The sequence below is a fragment of the Canis lupus genome, chromosome 8 (genome assembly GCF_048164855.1).
Source record: "Canis lupus baileyi chromosome 8, mCanLup2.hap1, whole genome shotgun sequence".
Taxonomy (NCBI): Eukaryota; Metazoa; Chordata; class Mammalia; order Carnivora; family Canidae; genus Canis; species Canis lupus.
Genome location: NC_132845.1, coordinates 15,628,560 through 15,650,875, shown reverse-complemented (window position 1 = coordinate 15,650,875; position 22,316 = coordinate 15,628,560). Strand labels below are relative to the sequence as shown.

At 34.3% G+C, this 22,316-nt stretch overlaps 1 protein-coding gene across 5 annotated transcripts in view; it reads left to right on the top strand.

Annotated features, from left to right (window-relative positions):
• Window positions 1-22,316, top strand: part of COL24A1 (collagen type XXIV alpha 1 chain) — a 387,541-nt gene that overhangs the window by 21,337 nt on the left and 343,888 nt on the right. For all 5 annotated transcript variants that reach the window (XM_072834343.1, XM_072834342.1, XM_072834338.1 and 2 more), the window contains exons 4-6: window positions 2,250-3,604; window positions 11,899-11,952; window positions 14,573-14,626. In XM_072834343.1, coding sequence (XP_072690444.1) covers window positions 2,250-3,604; window positions 11,899-11,952; window positions 14,573-14,626 — 1,463 coding nt within the window. The remainder of the gene's footprint in view (window positions 1-2,249; window positions 3,605-11,898; window positions 11,953-14,572; window positions 14,627-22,316) is intronic.

Here is a 22,316-nt window from a genome sequence, read left to right as displayed (position 1 = left end):
AAATAATTATTTATTTATTCATGAGAGACAGACTAAGAGAGGCAGAGACACAGACAGAGGGAGTTTAACTTATAATTATTAATGTGATGATTCTACATATATTATTCTTTGAGAATCCAGCAAACTTTCAAAATAATAATATCCAACCATCAAGTAGATTTTATTTCAGAAATGCAAGGATAGTTCAATAACAAGAAACTTACTGAGTAGCAAATCTTCAAAGACATTTGTCTTAAAAAATCTTAGCTATTTGTTGTAAAAACTCAAATAAAAATAGAATCAAAGGAAAATATATATGAAATATTAAAAACACACATAATAAAGTTTTTATTATTGCTCTTTCCAGTAATATTTCAATGAATAGCATCAGTAATTTTAGTTACTAGATAACAGGGGTTCTTGTTAAATGCAAGGAGAAGTTTTCTTTGGGCAAGGAGTAGCCCTTGACATTCCACCACAGACAAGTGGCACTTCCTTTGTGTAAGGATAGCCTATCTGGCATCTTATAGAATGAAAACTTTCAACATAGTATACGATTTATACACTTTAAGCATTGTAATTTTCATAAGAGCAGTGTTTCTAACATAGTTTATCTCTCAGATTGAGATATGTACACCCATAGAGGCAGATATCATTGGTCAAGACTCAAAGTCACTGACTTGGGCCACCTGGGTGCCTCAGTCAAACAGCCAACTCTTGTTTTCAGCTCAGGTCATGATAATCAGAGTCCTGGGATCAAGGCCCTGAGTAAGGCTTCCCACTCAGCAGAGCAGGTGCTGTGGGAGAGAGGGGTTCCTCCATCTCTCCTCCCTTTCCCTCTCTCCACCTGTATGTTGTCTATCTTCTCTCTCTCTCTCTCCCTCCCTCAAATGGATTAATTAATCAAAAAAATTCACAGACTAAGCAGATCTATGTTTCAGGAGTATAAATTTTCAATGAAGATTGGGATGGGGATGGTTAACTGATTTAGCTGGTAGTTCATGTTTTATATTAAAACAAACATAGTCATATTATTGAGTAAAATTAAAAAGTTTTTCCTAAATTTTAACTATAAAACATGAGAAGTCAAAGATATTTTTTGTGCTTTTATGGGGCCTCTTTAAACTATTCCTCCAAATTCCTGGAGACGCATATAATTCTAAACTGCTGTTAATAATGTTTTGGTGGAAGAGTTTGAGAGATGCTGTCATACTGTATCTTAGATACAAACATTTATAACAGTTAGAACTAGTATAAAACTACAACTGTTTTTATCAATAAAATGATGGTTGTTCTAACCTTAAAACACTTGAGTATTTTGTAAAGCTCTCTTCTACGAAAATATTTTAATTTATTTAATAAATTAAATATTAAATTTAATTTAATACTAGATATTGAGTAGTGAATCAGACATAGAATCTGTCTTCCAAGAGTTTATAATTGGATAAGGAAGATAAGCAGTATACTATTAGTAACATTGCAATAAAAATAAACTAATAAAGGCCTTAATTATATGAAATTTATATTACATAAAATCTGTATTATGTGATAAATATTGAGAAAGTCTAAAAATGGTTTGGATAAAAATTACCAAGACTGTGGAAGACTGAGAAAACAATGGAAGCAAGAGAAACTTGGAAGGGAAATAAAAAGTATATGATCACCAATAATTGGAATTTAAGTTCTCCTGTCCAGGAGATATCAAGGTGACTGAATACTCTTTCTGAAGCACACATAAGGTATTAGGCATAGGGAGAACTCTTATGTGACTTGTAAATTCTCAGAAACCTGTAAGGGAAAATAGCCTGCAAAATTATAGATTAAAAGATTATGTGAACTTAATTTATAAAATGACTGCCAAGTTATAAATTTCTTTTGGTAACTGTGTCCCCTGTTCCTCTTTAACATAGAAGTCATAAAATTTTAAGTCCTAAATTAAAGAAGTAATATTCATTGGAGTACCAAATAAGATTCCGGAGAGAACAATTATTAAATTTTGGGTTTAGAGATATTGGGGTGTGTTTGTGTGTGTGTGTGTGTGTGTGTGTGTGTGTGCATGGTTGTGTGTGTATGTGTGTGTTTCAAATAACTGAGTATAATATTTTACTCGTTCTCTCCATTTCTCTCATTACCTGGAAATTGATAGAGCATGCTTATTTTAGGGATTACTGTTGAGATGAGAATATATTCAAATTTTATATGAACACATGAATACATAAGAGTAAGATTCTTTCTCCTTCTCTCTCTCTCTCTCTCTTTTTAATTTCCAGGCATAGACATTCTTCATCAACTAGGCCTTGGAGGCAAAGATGTAAGACACTCATCATCAGTGACTGCTGTACCATCATCATCTACATCATTACCTCAGGGGGTCCACTTAACAGAATTAGGTGTCATTTTAACAAATGATGCTTATATTGAGTCACCTCTCATGAAAATTTTACCATTCAACTTAGAACAGCCATTTACAATATTAATTGGGTTGCAGTCACATAGAGTAAACAATGCATTTCTCTTCAGCATTAGAAATAAAAATAGACTGCAATTAGGAGTGCAGTTATTACCTAAAAAATTAGTAGTATACCTTGGAGGAAAGCAGTCTGTATTTTTCAACTACAGTGTTCACAATGAGCGATGGCACTCATTTGCCATTACTATTAGAAACCAAGTTGTCTCAATGTTTGTTGAGTGTGGAAAGAAATCTTTTAGCAGAGAGACTCTTTCAGAAGTTCAGACTTTTGATTCTAACAGTGTGTTTACCTTAGGAAGTATGAATAATAATTCTGTCCATTTTGAAGGAATACTATGTCAGTTAGATATTATTCCTTCTGCAGAAGTATCTGCAGACTATTGTAGATATATGAAACAGCGTTGTCGCCCTGAGATAAGCCTTCTTCATACAACCATCAAACCAGCTGAAATACTGGAAAACTCTCCCTTGCCCAAAAAATTTGGTGAAAAAGTGCTGTCAGAGGACACATTTACCAAAGGCAAAAGCATCCCAAATATGATAAATAATGATTCTGCAACAGTCCGTAAACAGCAAGGACTCCAGATGTCAAAATCTCAGTCAATGTCTCTTCATTCAAGCAATGTGTCTGCTGTGGATCTTGTAAACCATGGAATTCAGGCCAAAGAAATGATTACTGAGGAACATACTCAGACAAATTTAAGCCTGTCAGTGACCCATCATCTCCTTAATAAGGCGAGAACAAAGAGCAAGGAGAAATTTAGTTCTCTCCCAAATGTATCTGACAATGTCACACAACATAATGATAGAGTAACTGGTCTGCTACCATTTAAGAAGATATCATCTGTTCTTCCACATATAAAACAAGAAACAATGATCAATCTCAAGAAGGCTATTGCAGCAAATCTACACACTAATGAACTCATGGAACCGCAACAGATTTTAAACACAACCTTATACAGAGTGACAGATGAGCCGTCTGTGGACAATCACCTTGACCTGAGGAAAGAAGGTGAATTTGATCCTGATGCTACCTATCCCATCGAAAATAGCTATGAGACTGACCTTTATGATTATTATTATTATTATGAGGATCTTAATACAATGCTCGAAATGGAGACTCTAAGAGGGCCAAAAGGGGACCCTGGACCTCCCGTAAGTTGTTTTTAAAATCTGTCTTAATGTATTAACTATCAAAAAGAAAAAAACCTCTAGACTTAATAATACAGAGCAGAACAGATATGTGTCAGAAATGTATCCTGCCTATAGTAAGTGAATTTATGGTTACTATAATGCATCCAACCAATATTTGATTCGAATATTGTATTTTTGTTGTTGTTGTTGTTGTTTTTTTGGTAGGCTGAAAGGTTACTTAATTCTGGTAAAGTGGTGAGTAAACTGTATGTTTTTCTTGTCCAGTTGAAACTCAAGCAGAATTTTGACTGTTAAATATAGATCAGCATTCTTTATAGAAAAAACATAGATTTAAAACATAGTTATGTTAAGAGAAGGATATGAAACTTGAAATATACTAAAGAAAAATGCATTACATACATCAATTAAATTAATGATAATCATTATTAAACACATCTTTCAGCAAAATAAAATCAAATGGATTAAAATGGAATATAAAAATTTATTTCAGGTAGAGATAATTTTATAGTGAATCACTGGAAAAAAGCAAACACATTATTGTTATAAATGAAATAGTTTAGTATCTATTAAGAGTAACATATTTCATTATATCTTTAATGATATAGTGCATTTACATTTATGAATTAATAAAAGCTCTAGGTACCTAATACAAAAAATAGCTAACAGCCCATCTGCGTATTCAATAGAAAAAACCCAGCCAAATCACTTATTTAATAATGTATAAACAAAACTATGAGATAATAGATGTTTTCAGCTCTGAAGCTCTTTTGTTGTGTAGGTGCAATTACAGATGAATATTTGAAAAATTTCTAAATCATTTAAAACTTTAAAAAATCTATTTAAAATCACATTAGAAACATGTTTTTGCCTTTTATATTTGTATATCTTGAGTAATCTCCCATATGTGTTTAGAAAATAATTTTCTGGGCAGTCCCGGTGGCTCAGCGGTTTAGCGCAGCCTTCAGCCCAGGGCGTGATCCTGGAGACCCAAGATCGAGTCCCGCATCCGGCTTCCTGCATGGAGCCTGCTTCTCCCTCTGCCTGCGTCTCTGCCTCTCTCTCTGTGTCTTTCACGAATAAATAAATAAAATCTTTAAAAAATAATTTTCTAATTGCAAGCAGACTAAAATATATCTTAAAGTATTTATTTGATGAAAATAAATTTGGGGTCATTAGTTTGATTCTGGAAGCCATTGAACGGGAGAAGATGATGTCACTTGCTTAGCTTATGTTTCCTTTGTGGTTCTTGCTTAAAGTGATTTGATGGGTATTGAACAATTCTTATTAAAGTGAATATTTAAAGATTTTAAAATAAAATCTGAATAATATGTTATAGAGAAATAAAGTCTTTTCCACTATAGCAATTAATTATTAACATATTAATAATAAAAGTGAGCTACTGGGCAGGTCATATTAAACAAATAGTTATGAAGCCATTTACTTTCTTCAGAAAAAGTCCGTATGATGAGATGAGTATTATGTTCTTCTATAAATCCCCAAATAGTCATTTCAACGTTGGTAAATGGACCAATAATATTTAACGGATATTTACTTAGTTTCTGCTATGGGCAAAGCAGGAACACAAAGTATGTGTAACACAGTCATGGATCAAAAGGAGCTTACAAACCAAGTGTATGGGGTACAAATGTTCATAACAGATATATTTTCTTTTTTAAAAAGATTTTATTTATTTATTACAACTTACACAAACAGAAGGAGGGACAGAGGGAGAAGTTGACTCCCTTCTGAGCAGGGAGCCTGACACGGGGCTCAATCCCAGGACCCTGAGATCATGACCTGAGCTGAAGGCAGATGCTTAACCCACTGAACCAGGTGCCTGAGAGAAATATTTTCTGAGGAGATCCCTATGTAAGATCACTTAAGGCTGAGTTGTTCAGAATAAGTTCTTGTGAACAAAGTTGTAACTTAAGCCTCAAAGAATGCATAGATTTTGATAGGGGGAAGGAACTGGTCTATTTTTTATATAGGAAAAGTGGCATAACAGCTATCATCTATTGAGTTTTTACTTTGTGACAGATGCTGTACCATGCCCTTTACATTCATTACCTTATCTTAAATTAACTCAGTGAGGTTGGTATTATTATCTTCATCTTTCAAGTGAAGAAACAGAAGCCTAGAAAAGTTAATTTACTTGCTCATAACCACATTGCTAATAAACGATGGAACCCCAGGGTTTGAATTCAGGTTTTCTGCCTCTAAAGCTCAAACTCTTTCATGATGTTAGATTGAATAATATTGGACAGATATAAGACCCAAGCTAGATGTTGTCAGGTCGTGGAGAGTTTTAATTGTCAAACTGATAGTTATAATTTTATTTTGTTCTTACGGGGAATTTTGTAGGTTTCTGAACAGATACTAATAGGTAAGTCAGTCTGTTAGTGCCCAGCACAGACAAGAAGTTTCTGCTATCATCTTTTTTTTTTTTTAAGATTTTATTTATTTATTTATGAGTGACACAGAGTGAGAGAGAGAGGCAGAGACCTAGGCAGAGGGAGGAGCAGGCTCCCCACAAGAAGCTTGATGTGGGACTCAATTCCAGGACCCCAGGATCACAACCTGAGCCAAAGGTTCAACCGCTGAGCCACCCAGGCATCCCCCTGCTATCATCTTGATGTTACAAGGGCTAGGACTAACTAATCTAGGATGAGAGCAGTGGAAATGAAGAGGAAAGGTAGGATTTAAGAGATATTTTGAAGAAAGATTTGGTAGAACTAGGAAATTAATTAGGCCTAGGAACCAAGCAGAAAGGAAGAGAATCAAAGACAACTGAAGTTTTAAGTCTGCGGATTGAGAGAATGGTAATACCTTTACTAAAATCAATAATTAAGAGAGGAAGTCAATTTTAGGAGTGGAAACTAAGTTAGAACATTGATAATTCTGTTGGAAATTCAGCTGTTGGAAACATTGAAGAAGCTGAAGTGCGAAAGAGAGATCAAGATAGAGATAAAGATTTGGGACTCTTCCTATTAATATTATAGTTAAAGCTATAGGGTTGGATAATTTTCAAAGAAAGGAGTTTGGCATAAGTGAAGAAGCAAATCATGGGGGAATGTTTGCTTTGGGATTATGGCAGACAAAAAGCAGAAAAGTGAATGAATGGTCAGATGGGAGAGAAGAGTATAGTGTACTGTGACAAAAGCCCATGAAGAGTTTTGAGAAGAAATTGATCAGTAGTTCCAAAAGCTACATAGAAGTCAAAAAGGGTGAGGACTGAACAGTGGAGGAAATGGGTTCTTCTAATGAAAGCTGCTGTTGAACTTCACAGTCCAACTGAAACATAGGGTAGAAGACTAAAGGTAGATTTTAAAAAAATCTAATGAAAGTATGAATGGTGATGAAATGATGAACTTTGCAGGGATTGTTGCTTCACTTCTTGAAGTAGATGTTACTATGTGAAGTCTCTGAGGCCAGCCTGATTTCTCCTACTTGCGGTGATGATTTTTTCCACCTTATACCTGTGCAGTTCCTTCATCATCTCTCAAGTTCATTAAGCCTATTGAAGTCTGTATCAGGTTTTTTTTTTTTTTTTTCTGGTACTCCTTTGATATGAAGATTATTTTTATTTCATTATAGAAACATCTTCCCTTATATCCTCAAATATTTTTCTTTTCTTTTTTTCCCGTGTTCTTCTTCAGGCTCCTCAACAAACATATGTTGGATGTCCTTTGTGATATCAGATATAATCTCTACAAGCATGTCTATGTGTAATTGCTCTTTTTTCTATTTCATTTTGTGTGAATTCAGTTATTCTGCACTCACATTCCTTTATTGATTTTTCAATTGTATTTGACATGGTTTTCGCCTATAATGGTTTCTTTTTTGCTCTTTTCATATCTTTCTTGAACTCTCTGGTTCACATTTCATTACCCTTCATTGTTACTTTTATTTTTTGTAACTCTTCTTTGAGTTCTCTCTCTCTCTCTCTTTTTAAAAACTGTATATGTATTTGAGAGAGAGCATGAGCAGGGGGGATGGGTAGAGAGAAAGGGAGAAGCAGACCACCCCCCCCCCCCCATCCCTGCTAAGCAGGGAGCCTGACATGGGGCTTGATCCCAGGGCCCTGGGATCATGACCCAAGCCAAAGGCAGCCACCTAGCCAACTAAGCCACCCAGGCACCCCTTGAGTTCTCTTTTTATAGAAAAATGGCATCTTGAAATTCTTTGCATCTATATGACTGAACTTTTTCTCTGTTGCATGGAGTAATTCCTCCTCTGATAAATAATTTTTTAAAAAGATTTATTTATTCGTGAGAGACACACAGAGAGAGGCAGAGACACAGGCAGAGGGAGGAGAAGCAGGCTCTATGCAGGAGCCCAATGCAGGACTCAATCCCAGAACTCTGGGATCATGTCCTGAGCTGAAGGCAGAGGCTCAACCACTGGGCCACCCAGGTGTCCCTCCTCTGATGAATAATTTTCATTTATTTTAAATTTATGTTTCTGTCCTCATACTTTCCCCCGTCCCTCCTTGATATGTATGTATAAGTCACCTGCTGGTTTCTTTCTGGTTATTAGCCATTTAAAAAATAAAAACAACTCTAACTGGGCCACTATTTGTTTTGGGATAGTATAGGGAGAGGCAAAGGAAAGTTAGGTGGAGTGACACACAGTGTCAAATTTAAGTTGCTACCTTTAAACACCATCTTACCGTATTTATTTTGTCCTCTGCTTGGAGACAGATCTTCTCTTATTTTCATGTATAATTTATTATGAAGCTCTTTATTTCACAGGCTCCTTAAGAGCCAATATGATGATTTATGCTCCTGTCTTTTATCCTCTTTCACCACCAGAAATCTCCTGAGGATAGGATCTTTGGTTGCAGGTCATAAAAATGATGGGTTCTTCCTTTTTAGCTCTACCTTCCTTACTCTGGGCTGTTTGGAGCTGGGTCTTCATTGGGCCATTAATCATATTGGCTATGGCTTTCTCATTCCCTTAAACCTCATCGTTGTAATCAAAGGATTTTTGGAATGAACTCTCAAGATTGATATGCTTTTAGATAACTGTAGCCTGTCCAAGTTTTGAGGTCTGAGGAGGTTTTTGGTTTTCGGTCATCTCTCAACATCTTTCCTTACACCACCGTTTCTCAGTATTTGGAAGATAATGTTCATATTTTGTGGTTTGTGGTTGTGGTCCTATCCCTGTTTTGTTGGAAATGATGTTTTTTCTTTTGGTGCTTTTTGTTGTTTTCAGTGGGTTTTGAGGGAGGGAGAGAAGTTTAAAAAATGTTCTCATTCTGCCATGTTTTATGAAAATTCTCTAGTGATCTTTTTGAAAACACAAATCACCTCACATCTTTTAGCTGCTTAAATTCTTAAGCGGCAAAAGAATAAAGCACTTATAATAAATGAAAGACTTTTTATTATAACCTATGTAGGTGTACATGATTTGGCTCCTTCTTACTTCTGCAACTTCATTTTGTTCCACTTCCCTTTATTCTCACTGAGTTTTCTTTTTAATTTCTCACTAAGACTATGCTTCTTCTTTGGTTTGTTTTGTTTTACTCATACCCTCATTCATTTCTTCCAATTTTCTGGAATTTTATTTTCTCTTCTTTTCTCTTATTTGTCTTTTTGGCCTAACTTAGCACTTCCTCAGAGAATTCTTTTGACATCACAAATAAATGAGGTGCACTAACTATGTGAATCTCTCTGTTGCTTGCTTTTCCCTCATTATCACTAAGTAAAATGTATAATTATGTACTTATCTGTTAACATGTGTCTTTTTATCTGGACTGTAAGCTCCAGGAGGGCTTGATGCTTACTAATGTTTATTGAATGAATGAATGAATGAATGAATGAATGAAAAAAGGAATTTTAGACACAGGACTTCTAAGATTAATTAGCTAGGCATTCCTATCTTTTAGAAGTTATAGTCTAGTAAATATATTTGCCTTAATATATATACTTATATACTAGTAATAATAGTAATTACCCTAGTAATTATATTATAACTAACATTAATTGAGTAGTTGATGTGTCCCATATACACCTTTAAAAAATTCATTATGGGGCAGCCCTGGTAGCTCAGTGGTTTAGCGCTGCCTTCAGCCCAGGGTGTGATCCTGGAGACCCAGGATCAAGTCCCATGTTGGGCTCCCTGCATGGAGCCTGCTTCTCCCTCTGCCCGTGTCTCTGCCTCTGTCTCTCATGAATAAATAAGTAAAATCTTAAAAATAAATAAATTAAAAAAAATAAATTAATTAATTAAATAAAAATAAAAAATTCATTACAGTTTACTGGTCAACTACTATATATCAGCCATAGTGATAGGTTTTTTTCTATCTAGTATCTTTAATGTTCACAATAACTCTGAAAGGTAGATTTTTATAATCATTAGAAATGATTATAAAAATTAAAAATAATCATAACTTATTTTTATAATTTATTTTAAAGATGAGGAACTATGGCTTAAAAAGAGTAACTGATTTATCCAAAGTCATTTAGCTAGTAAATGATTGAGTAATGATTTGAATCTAAATTGGACAATTGCAAAACTATTGCTCTTTTCATTGAATTATACTTTCTCTTAATAATCAATAATCTCAAAGTTAAAGGGCCATTTTTAGTACTTTATTTACAGAAAATAACTTATTCTCCTCAAACAAGACATGGCATATAAAATCAATTTACTTCCCTGTTTTCTAGAAATCCCTATTAATAATCTGTTCTCAAAGATTCGAAAATGCAAAATTGTGTAGAAAGCTAAAATTGATTTTTATTTAGTGCTTATTAAAAAACTTAAATATTTTAATCATGACATAAAATATACTTTCTTTCTTCCCCAGTACTAATATTAATTACCTTTTCAATGTGAAAGGAATGGTGTTTCTTTTGTTGTAATGTAGTGTGATAGGGCAATAAACCAAACTGGACATTCGATTTTAGTTTTCTAATCTTCTTATTTTTGGGACTTCAAGTCAATAGCTGTTAACTTCTGATTTTAACAACAACCAGAACTGTGAAAAGAATTTCAATTTTTTAAAAAAATAAGTGGAAGTCAATCTTTGGTGGACACTAGTAGTAAAATACTAGCTGTTAAAATATTTGAAAACAACTCAGGAAGGAGAATGCCCTCAGTCGGAGGTTGAATAGATATAGTACTTATCTCTCAATATTAGGAAGTACATGAAAGGTTTTTATTAAGTTAGGGAATAGGAGAAGGAAAAATACAATTAAAGGAAAGTGGACAGTTTGGAATATAAAAAGAACAGTATGAAACTTCAAAATGATCATAACTTAAATAAAGGAAGAATTTTTCAAAAAGTAGTTAATAGCAAAATTGAGAAATGAGAAAAATGAGGCTAAAAAGGAGGCTCATTAAGTATGCTGCTTGTTAATGATAGGAGTGGTACTTTAACTTTGATACGTCTAATTTCAATGTTCATACTATTCTTAAAGCAATATTTAATGGATATTTGTAAAATGGAATATGTGTATGCTCTAGAGACACCAAGAATCATTCCATGTCAGCAGAGTGCTCAGTAACAATAAAATGAATGAAAGATGAATGAATGAATGTGTTAACCATGTCCCGAATGAATATTTATTCTGCCCCTAGCCGATTGTTAAAGTAAGTGAAAAAAGATGACAAAGTATTACATGAGGAGGTAAAGTAGTAGTTTCCAATATCTTATTCGATGTATTTAATGAATAACATTTAAAGAACTCAGAACACTTTAAACACGGATCAACTTTTGCTTTCATACTTTGTTTTGCAAACCATTTAAGTCTATAACTGACCTCCTGGTATGCTATATTCGGTGTAAGGCAGATTTATTACTGAGTATACTAGAAGGATCTCATGAGGGTTTTAACACATTACACAGATTCTGGCTGTAAGTCTTTTAAAGAACATACTATGGTCACTGCTTTAATTTTTCAGGGCAAGTCTTTTGAAATGTGTCTGAAAAAAAAACCTGCAGTTGTTGGTCTCCAAACCCTAAATTGAATTCCGCCTTCAGTAGTAAAAGTAAAGTTAGGTAAAAATTACCCACAAAACTACTAGTTATGGTCCCCGTAAAAACCAGATACAGAGGCTGTAACCATAAGTCACAGACTTCCTGCTGCCATTTCTGGCCAGATTAAAGAGGACACTTGAGTTTCAACTCTCACCCCTGCTGATTAGGGTGAGTGGGATTCATGTTACTGTAAAATCGCCATCAGCTAGGAACTGGGGACTGCAAAAAAGCCCTAGTATGGGAATCTTAATGAGACTTGTGAGAAAAGATGCATCTATTATGCTGCTTGACATCTTGGCAATTGTTTTCCAAGGGTCCACCGGGTCCAGCAGGTATCCCAGGTCCATCCGGAAAGAGAGGTCCACGGGTAAGTAAATGGGCTCCATGTCCCACTTGCTGTTAGAATCAGTAACTTTGTGGTATGGTTTTCCTAGGATTGTACAGTATGTACTTCCTTTGGAAACCTGCCTGGGTCTTCAGACTTAGCCCTACCTTTGCCAATTCAAGAGAAACTCAGGAACATGTGCAGCTTGTTTATTTGAGTGTAAACACCCAGCCAGAGCATTCTCTGTGAACATGCCCAAGAAGGATTATCAAATTTGTAGATTAGTGCCTCTTTCGGTGCTACTTGTAACATTATTCTTAGTTATAAAGTGATCTCATCGGTAGTTGATAGTTCAAGGTGGGGTTCATTTGCTTTGGGAAATGAAGAGGAGTGGGCTGCCTTAAAATAGTACATTCCTGGATTAAATAGTGGAAAATCCTGAAGCTACTGACTAGAAAAATAATTGTCCTGAGGAAAAAGCTGCCTTAAGGATCAGCAGTAGTTTCTCACATTACGCAGGTCCAACAAAAGATTTACTGCTGTGTTAAAATTTATTTCTTTCAAACTTAAGAAAATAAATGTGGACTTTTACTAACAGAAGTTCTTCAAAGAGCCAGAAAAAAGATTGGGACTGTGTGTTATAAAGACAAATGCACATGCCTTGTACGATCCCCTTTCTTTCTATCCTGATTTTTATCTATCATGCAAACAATACGATGAGAAATCATCCTGAAATATTACTGTGAGTCGTTCATATTCACAACAAAGTCTTCTTGGTATGAAGCCTCAGATGAACGCTCACTGGCTGTAGTGGTTTAGTGTTTGGTTTATTTCTCTATACTTGATGACCTATCATGTTCCTTTCAGAGCCTCTCATCAGTGTGCTCACTCTTCCATAGCTGGCAGACCACTTCCATGCTCCCAGTTCCTGTCTGGATCCTACTTTTCTGTGGGACTGGATCTCTCTTTGTGCTAATTCCACTCCCTTTCCACTACTGATTCTGTTTTTGCACAGCATGACCTTCAACGTTTGAGTCTCCATCTATTCCCATGATACAGACGTTTCCTTCTCTAGTTTCTATCTTTTTTTAAGTTTATTTATTCAATCCTTTAGGAAAGAAATGGTATTCCTCTTCTCAAGGCTAAATATTACACCTGTGTTCCTAATTTTGTCTCCTTTGCGTTCTTTAAAGTAAAACTGGCAACTTCACATTTTTTCTCTCACTAGATTTTATCTCATTTGGGGACAACCAGCAAATTATCCTTAAAAAAAAGACCTCATACTTTCACTGATATTAATTTTTTCTAAAGTTATTGTCCTAGCTCACGGTTGCACTATTGAACTTCGTAAAATAAGCATTTATGCCCTTGTCCAACATCTCATCAGTAACTCATTGTAAATCCTCATAAAATTTTCCATCTATTTTTTTTAATTTATTTTTTTTAAGTTACAAAGGACATATGTCATAATATCTAATCTTGTTCCCTTAGTTTTAATGTTGCTAGTTCTACTTCCAGTATTGCTTTTGCTAATGCCCCTCTCCTTTTTGAAACACAATGCTCTATTAATTCAGAATGGAAAAGACAGAAAAATAAGTAATTATTAACTATATGTTGTGTGTTAGGCTAGAGGTATGGCTAGAGGTATGGCTCAGAAGTGGGTACCAAACCCAAATGAATATAGGGGTCTGGAGACCTGGAAGGCCTTCTGGAATTGAATCATAGTTCCTCTACTTGCTGTTTTCTGTAAGCTTAAGTTTCTTCATTTGTAAATGGGAGTTAAAATAACCACCTTGAAGGATTGTTATGAGGATCGGTAATAAGAAACAGAAAGCATTAAAACAGTTAATCTATGAATAATTGGTAAATAAAGCAGTTATTGACAGATATTTACTGGGTATCTCATATGTTCCAAGTGCTATCCTGGTGATATGAAAAACGATCCCTTTTCAAAAAAATTTCAATCCTAGCACTAAATGGCACATATTGTAAGAGAGTTAAAATAGCAATAAAATATTTAAATAACAGGTTAGAACAGTGTAAGAAATATCCTAAAGCAACAAACAATTAATTGCAAATGAACTTTACATGTAGGAATTTCTATGGAAGTTAGTAGGAAAGAGAAACCACTTTATGATGGTGTAGCTAGGATTTAAAAATGAGGTGGGATCTTAGTTGACACTTGAAAAATGATTTGGGCAGTAGTAGGGGGGGCAAAGTGAAATAAAGTAAGTCTTTAAGGCATATATAATGGCATAAGCAAAAACCCAAGTGCAGAAAGGGTTAAGGCATGTTGACAGAAGATTAAACATTTGCACTTTGTTATTTTTAGACTTCTTATTCTGCACAGCTTTTAGAAGTAGCACTATGCAACATGGCTGGAGATAGGGGTGAAAACTAAAAGAGGTAAGCATCTCAAGGCAGTGTTTTGAATCAAAATACAGAAAATCTAGTCCTTTTTAATAATTAGCGTAGCTTTCTTTTCCAAGAGTAAAATATCCAACATCTAGGAAAAGATACATAATTTTATGAAAAAAAAAGATAGCATTCATTTTAATGAAATTATGCTGTGTGATATTTGTTTGAATGTTACAACAAATACTACCTGTTATTTGTATCTAGATTTGTTCTAAGAGTGATACGACATTTTTACTATTTGCAGGGCATACCGGGGCCACATGGAAATCCTGGGTTACCTGGATTGCCAGGTCCAAAGGTGAGTGATGACTAGTGAGTATCACATTATTTTCCTGACATTATTAAAGAAGGTCCTTAATTTTTTTTTAAATTGAGATATAATGAACATAAACATTAAAACTATTTCAAGGATATAACACAATGATTTGACACTTGTACATACTAAAAATGATCACCACAATAAGTCCAGCCCCCATGTATCATCATAAAAAGTTACAAAAAATTTTTTCTTATGATGAAAATTTGTTTCATGATCCACTTTCCTGGCAACCTTCAAATATGCATGCAGTACCATTGACTGTAATCACCATGCCACACATCACATCGCCATGACCTATTTATTTCACAACTGGAAGTGTGTACCCCTTCCTTTAGAGGCTCCCATAACCACCACTCTGTTCTCTGAATGCATAAATTTTGTTTTATTTGTTCACCTGTTTTGCTTTTTAGATTCCACATGTAAGTAAGATCATACGTATGTATGATATGTTTGATACATATACATTTGTCTTCCTCTTTCTGGCTTATTTCACTTAGCATAATGCCCTTAAGGTCCATCCATGTTGTCAGAAATGGCAAGATTTCATTTTTATGGCTCAGCAGTATTCTATTGTGCATGTGTGTGTGTATTTATACCACATCTTTATCCATTCATTCATTGATGGACATTTAGGTTCTTTTCATATCTTGGCTATTGTAAATAATGCTGCAATGAACCACAGCACAGGGGTGCATATATCTTGATGAATTAGTAGTTTTTTTTTTTTTTTTTTGATTTGTTGGATTGATCATATGGTAGCTCTATTCACTTTTTATTTTATATTATTGACTATATTCACTTTTTATTTTATATTATTGACTATATTCCCTGTATTTTTTATCTCCTTATTAACTCATTTATCTTATAACTGGAAGTTTTAAAAAATTTTTTGACAAAACTCCATACTGTTTTCCACAGTAGCTATACCAATTTACATTCCTTCCAACAGTGCATGTGGGTTCCCTGTTCTCCATGTCTTCAACAACACTAGTTATTTCTTGTCTTTTTGATAATAGCCATTCCAACAGGTATGAAGTGATAAGTCATTGTGGTCTTGATTTCCATTTTCCTAATGACTAGTGATAGAGTAGTTTTTCATGTGCCTGTTTGCCATCTGTATATCATCTTAGAATAAATGCCTAATCAGCTCTTCTGCCTTTTTTTAATCAATTGTATTGTTTTGTTTTAATGTTGAACTGTTGAATTTGGATATATAATTTGGAAATATTTTCTCTAATTCAGTAGGTTGCTTTTTCACTTTTATGATGATTTTCTTTGCTGAATCTTTTCAATTGATATATTCACACTTGTTTATTTTTGCTTTTGTTGCCTTCACTTTTGGAGTCAGATCTAAAAATAGCATTGCCAAGAATGACGTCAAGGAGCTTACTGCCTATGTTTTCTCCTTGGAGTTTTATGGTTTCAGGTCTTAAAGTCTTTAATTCATTTTGAGTTTATTTTGTGTATAGTATAAGAGAATAGTCTAATTTCATTCTTTTGCATATGGCTGTCCAGTTTTCCCAACACCATTTATTAAAGAATCTGTCCTTTCCCCATTGTATATTTTTGCCTTTTGATTAACTTTTGTAAGCTAATCAGCTGTATATGAATGGATTTATTTCTGGGCTCCTTATTCTGTTCCATTGATCAATGTGACTCTTTTTATGTTAGTAACATATTGTTTTCATTATTATAGCTTTATAATATAGTTTGAAATCAGGGAGCATAATGCTCCAGCTTTGTTGTTCTCCTAAGATTGCTTTGGTTACATACAAATTTGAGGATTATTTGTTCTATCTTTGTGAAATGTGCCATTGGAATTTTGGTAGTGATTGCATTGAGTCTGTAGATTGCTTGGGTAATATGGACATTTTAATAATATTAATTCTTTCATTCCATTAGCACAGAATATCTTACATTTATTTGTGTCTTCAATTTCTTTTGTTCATGTCTTATAGTTTTCAGAATACAAGTCTTTCACCTCCTTGATTAAATTTATTCCTAGGTTTTATTTGTGACAGATGTTAAAAATTACCACTGTATCTTAAATGCATCCAATAAACTTGTAGGGTGTGGTTTTTCTAAAAATTTTCCTAGATATTTACCATGCATTTTAGATTAACCAAGATCAATAGAACAGTCGAACTTTATAGTCCTCCTATAATTTTTTTTCAGGATAATGCAAAAAATGTGGAGCATGCTGTCTTGACAATAAATTTTGACATATAATCATAGGATTTATTTTCCTTTAAGGAATAAAGATTTCTTCTAATTAAGAAATTTTAAAGTATAAAGGCAATCCCAAATGTTTTTTCTCAGTTATTATTTATCAAGAATAGCAGAGGTAGAATTGTTGGTTTCTAAGAAAATTATATAAAAAGTCATCTTGTTTCTTGCAAAAGAAATAATCTACTTCAAAAGGAGGTTATCTGAATCTATGGAAAGAGCAAATTAAGGCAATTGACGTTTAAAAAGATTTAACTGAAATAGAAAATGCAATGCATAATGAACTCTCTATACAAACATATTTGGATTAATGCACTTTATAAAAATCGTTAGAACCAAAAGGTACCTTATATAAGTTAAATGATTTAAAGCACATAAAGCATCTGGTAATGCTTATATATAGGTGACACTTAAGAAATGTTTTTCTTTTCTTGAAGGAGCTACTTACAAGGCAACTAGGCAAATTAGAAATGTGACTTGCTAAAAATACCACTCTTCTTATTTGGTAAATAAAACAAAAATCTTATATGAATCTTATGAATGAAAATACCTTAAGACAGTGTATAAGTATGTTCTATGTATAAGGTGATTGAAAAATTTATAAGAATAAAGCTTATTTTGCTAAAATATTCTAGATTGATGTAAAACTAATCCATTTTGTTTTCTGTTTTGCTTTTACAATAAAATTAGTATTTATCATAAAGGACAGGAAATGTAAAGTGATCTGGGCAGTTCTCATCTCTCTTCAGATAAATGAGTTCTCACTTATGTGTTGGTTTAATAGACTCTTAGTTGTTTGCATGCAAGGGCCAGAATTTACTCATTTTTGCATTTGTGTCTAACCCAGTGCCCAGTATGTGTTGGGTACTATTGAGTAAATGTAAAACTGAACCAAAAAGCTGAGTTAATATTAGTAACAAGGCACTGATATCATAAGGGATGGAGGACTAATACTTATTAAGCTTCTAATATCTGATAATAATTTTATGTCTGGTATCTCATTCAGATTCATTTCAATTAAGAGCACTATTCAGAGTAGGGTTTATTACCTTCTGCTTTGCACAGAAGAAAACAGACATAGAGAGCTAAGTACTGAACTAAAGTAACAATTTATAACTGGTAGAGTTATAATCAGAGTTTAATCTGTCTTGCTCTCTTCCTAATACCAGGTTATCTCTCAAAATAGTAATTAATTTATAAAATATGATCTGAAGGAGGAAGGGTGGGGTGGGATAACCTAATGGAATTGAAAGACTATGAATTCATTTAGCAATGGTAACAAAACATGTCTATTCCAACGTTCTAGCTTATTCTGTGGATACTTACAACAACATATGAAGATAAACTGCATGAAGAGTGAAACTGATCTCTAGTCCTGAGAACTATGTTAATTTGTTAAATAATAGGATGAAGTGCCACATGAAATTTTAGTGGCTACATCACCATTTTTTTCAGCATAAGTAAGACTAATATGATGCCAATTGAAGACTATTGAGCTCATTAACTAAAATCATTAGCTGAAATCAAGAAACTAATGGTAGAAATAATGTCCTTCTAAAAGAATTACAAGAAAGTAAATTCCACTTCTTATTTACTAGAGAGAATAGCTTTTTTTTTTCTTGTCAGCAAATGCCATCTGGGTTCACAGTTTATCATATTCCTATATTTAATGAACTTTATTTGCAGGCTGATGGATATTTTTATTACTATTAATTAAACATATGATTAATTATGCAGTAGATCTTTAAATATGAGTTATGAATGCAGAGTCTATATCTTCAGACTACCATATATTTATAATTCTAGTCCAGGCAATCTATTTGTGGTAAAGATAGTTTCTTTCTCAAAAACACTTCTTAAAGGAAACTTAAAACCTTCCCATAAACATTCACAGTTTATATTACTTTAGTCAAGGCCAATAGTTCCTTCAAATTTAATCCAGTTATTGAGAAAGACAAATACCATATGATTTCACTCATGTGGAATCTTAAAAAAAAAAAAAAGAGTAAACGAAAAGCAGAATTAGACAAATAAATACAGAGAACAAACTGATGGTTGCCAAAGGGAAGGGAGATGGGCAAAATAGGTGAAGGGGAGTAGGAGATACAGGCTTCCAGTAATGGAATGAATAAGTCATGTGAATAAAAGGCACAACATAGGGAATACAGTCAGTGATATTATAATAACATTGTATGGTGACAGATGGTAGTTACACTTGTGGTAATCATGGCATGATGTATAAAGATGTTGAATCATACTGTACATCTGAAACTAATGTAACATTGTGTGTCAACTATACTCAAATAAAAAATGCTTTAAAATTAAATTAGATAAAAAAATCTTTGCCAATAAAACAAAAAATCCATGTTTAATCCAGTTATATAAATCGTCTAACCTTAACAAACTGCAATAACAATGTCCCATTAGTAATATTAAATCAAATGTTATTAACAATAATATCGAATCCCAGAGAATAATCTTAGTGCTATTTCTATTCTTGGTTTTGACCCTATGTCCCCATGTCTTCTAAACTAGAAGTCCCATTTTCCTTATATGGGAATAAATAAATGTATTGAGCATAGATGCTGACCCATTTTAAGAATTTTTGCTGAATCAAATTGCTATGAAAAATGTTCAGTCCAGCATTTTGAAAATATAAAGTATGTTAAAATGCTGAAGACAACGTTACCTCTGTTATTCTGGTCAACACAGGGACCATCTTCTAAAGGACGAGACAAAATAACATGGTCCTTTCCTTTGATTCTGTGCTTGTGATTTCAGCTAAAATATGACTTAAATGTATTAAAAATGTTTCCTTCTGGGTATCAAAGACAATTAGAGTCGTGTCAGAAGGATTCCAGGGCCAATTTGAAAGACTTCTACCAGCCAAAGAGCGATGTGGTTTGAACATAATTAAGGATAATAAGTTCAGTGGATTGACTCACATCAAGTATCTCTAAATACATGAGTTATAATGATGCTAAATACAGACAGACAAACTTTCACTCGTCACCTTTAGAGAATGCTAAGGAATTACATCTCTGAAATTATCAAATCCTCACACACCAACTGTGTATTCAACTCTGAGTTAGTGTCAGACCCACAGATTTAAGGGCTCAGTCCCTCAGGACAGTCTGCACTTGAGATGCCAGCCACAGAGGAGTTGTCCAGACTACTCATATTTCTGTCTGGCTGACAACCAATTCAGGGGTTCCCACAACCTCCCACTCCCTCAGGTTTGGTACTGCCTTAGGACAGCTCACAAACTCAGGAAAACAAGTTTCCCAGTTTCAAGTTTCCCAGTTTATTATAAAAAATACAACTCAAGAAGAGCTAAATGGAAGAGATGCATATGGGGCAAGGTATGGAAGGTGAGGGGCTTAGAACTTCCATGCCCTCTCCAGGTAATGACACTTTCCTGGCACATCAGTGTGTTCTGTTCACCAACCTGGAAGCTCTTGGAATCTCTTTGTTCAAAAATTTGTGTAGCTCAATCTCTCACCCTAACCCCTGCTCCTGAATTCCCACCCTCTAGCCACTTGTTTGCCTTTCTGGTGACTAGCCTCCATCCTGAAGCTATCTATGGGCACCACCCTGAGTCACCTCATTAGCATAAGCTCAGATGTGGTCAAAGGGTATTGTTATGAATAACAAAAGACACTTGTATGACTCAGGAAATTCCAAGGGTTTTAGGAGCTCTGTGCCAGAACCCAGGAACAAAGACTAAATATATATTTTTATTATGCCACAATATATCATTATTTTGAAAAAAAGATAAATAGAAGAAAAAGTAAGGGGAAAGAATAAAAGTTTTCTTATAAAATTATCTTGCTTTTTTATAGAATGTAACCTCAGGACAACCGAATACTTGATGAAGGGTAGTTTCTCTTTATAGAAAAAGCTAGGAAATGAGGAAAGCATGTTAGAATTTAAAATTACCATTTTTGCAATCCTGATGAGGAAAGGGTTGAAAAACTACAAAAATAACCCAGTAAATCCAAAGGCCTTGAGGCAGGAGGCTGCTTGACAGTCTTTGAGATAAATCCTAGAAGATAGGTCAGAGAGATAGCCAGAGCCAGATTATGTAGGACCTCGTGATGCAGATTTCTCACCTTTAGTGCCAGCTGTTCTTGGGTCACAGTTGCTTTGAGGATAGAGAAGTAGACAGACAAAGAGTGGTGGCCAGCAAAGCAAAGTTTATTGAGCAATAGTACAAAGCTCCCGGAGAGGGAGGGGATTGGAGAGGGTTGCCCTGAGAGTTTCTAAGTTTAGAGGTTTTTATGAGCTCTTTAGCAGAACTGTCTTAAGCAATCAGGGTGTGCTGAGTTGAGCCAATCAGGGCGTTGGTCGTGTATCTGCCTACCTATCAGGTTAATGTCTAAGTGCGCATTGTCTTTTTTGCTGACATTAATGAAGGATAGGCACAAGAAAGGCTGGCAGGGAAAGTGCCCCCACCTCCCCATTTCCCCAGGAAACCAACCTTAAAAGGATTTTACACTACCCTGGAAGGAGCCCTCCACCCTTTCCCATGTGATAGGTAGGTGACAAAAACCCAGTGGGTGACAGGCACATGGAGGGTTAATCAGATTAAAACAGCCCACCAATAAGCTCACAAAAAACCCTAGGTAGATAAATGTTATCATCCAGTTTATTTTGTAGGAGGATGGTTCTGGTTTCATGTGGAGAATAGAGTAGGATAGGGAAAAGGTGGAAATAGGGACACCAGTTTGGAGACTACTTCACTGGTCTACCCAAGTCCACGTCATTGGTGATGATGGCATGGGGTAGAGTGTAAACAGTGCAGGTGGTGTGAAGTGATCATACACATTTTGAGGTACAGTCAGTATGATTTGCTGATGAATTACATATGTGGCATATGTAAGATACATATGAGAGCAGGCATACATAAGAGAGCAGAGTCAAAGATAATCTATGTCTTAAGCAGTGGAATACTGGTATTGTGGGAGCTATTTATTGTCTATTAGAATGAGGAGGAACATGATGTCAGGTTTTTATTTGTTTGTTGAGCTTATTTTGTTTTGTTTTTGTCTGGGCAGAAATCAAGAATTCATTTCCATTAATATTTTCAAAGAGGTAACTTTTGGCTTTTTTTTCCCCTATGAATTATTTAGTATTTCGTTTTTTAAATCTCTCTTCTAATATAAGCATTTTAGAGCTATAAATTTTCCTCTAAGGACTGATAAAATTTCATCCCACAAAATTTGATATGTTGCATTTTCATACCATTCAGATTGAAATGTATGTTTCTTTGACTCATGGATCATTTAGAATATATTGTTTTGTTTAATTTCCATCTCTTAAAAGTTTTTCTAGTTATCTTAATGTTATTAGTTTCTTATTTAATTCCACTGTGGTTAGAGAGTGCTCAATGGAAGAGTTCAATATTTTAAAATGTATTGCGGCAGTTTGATGACCAACAAGT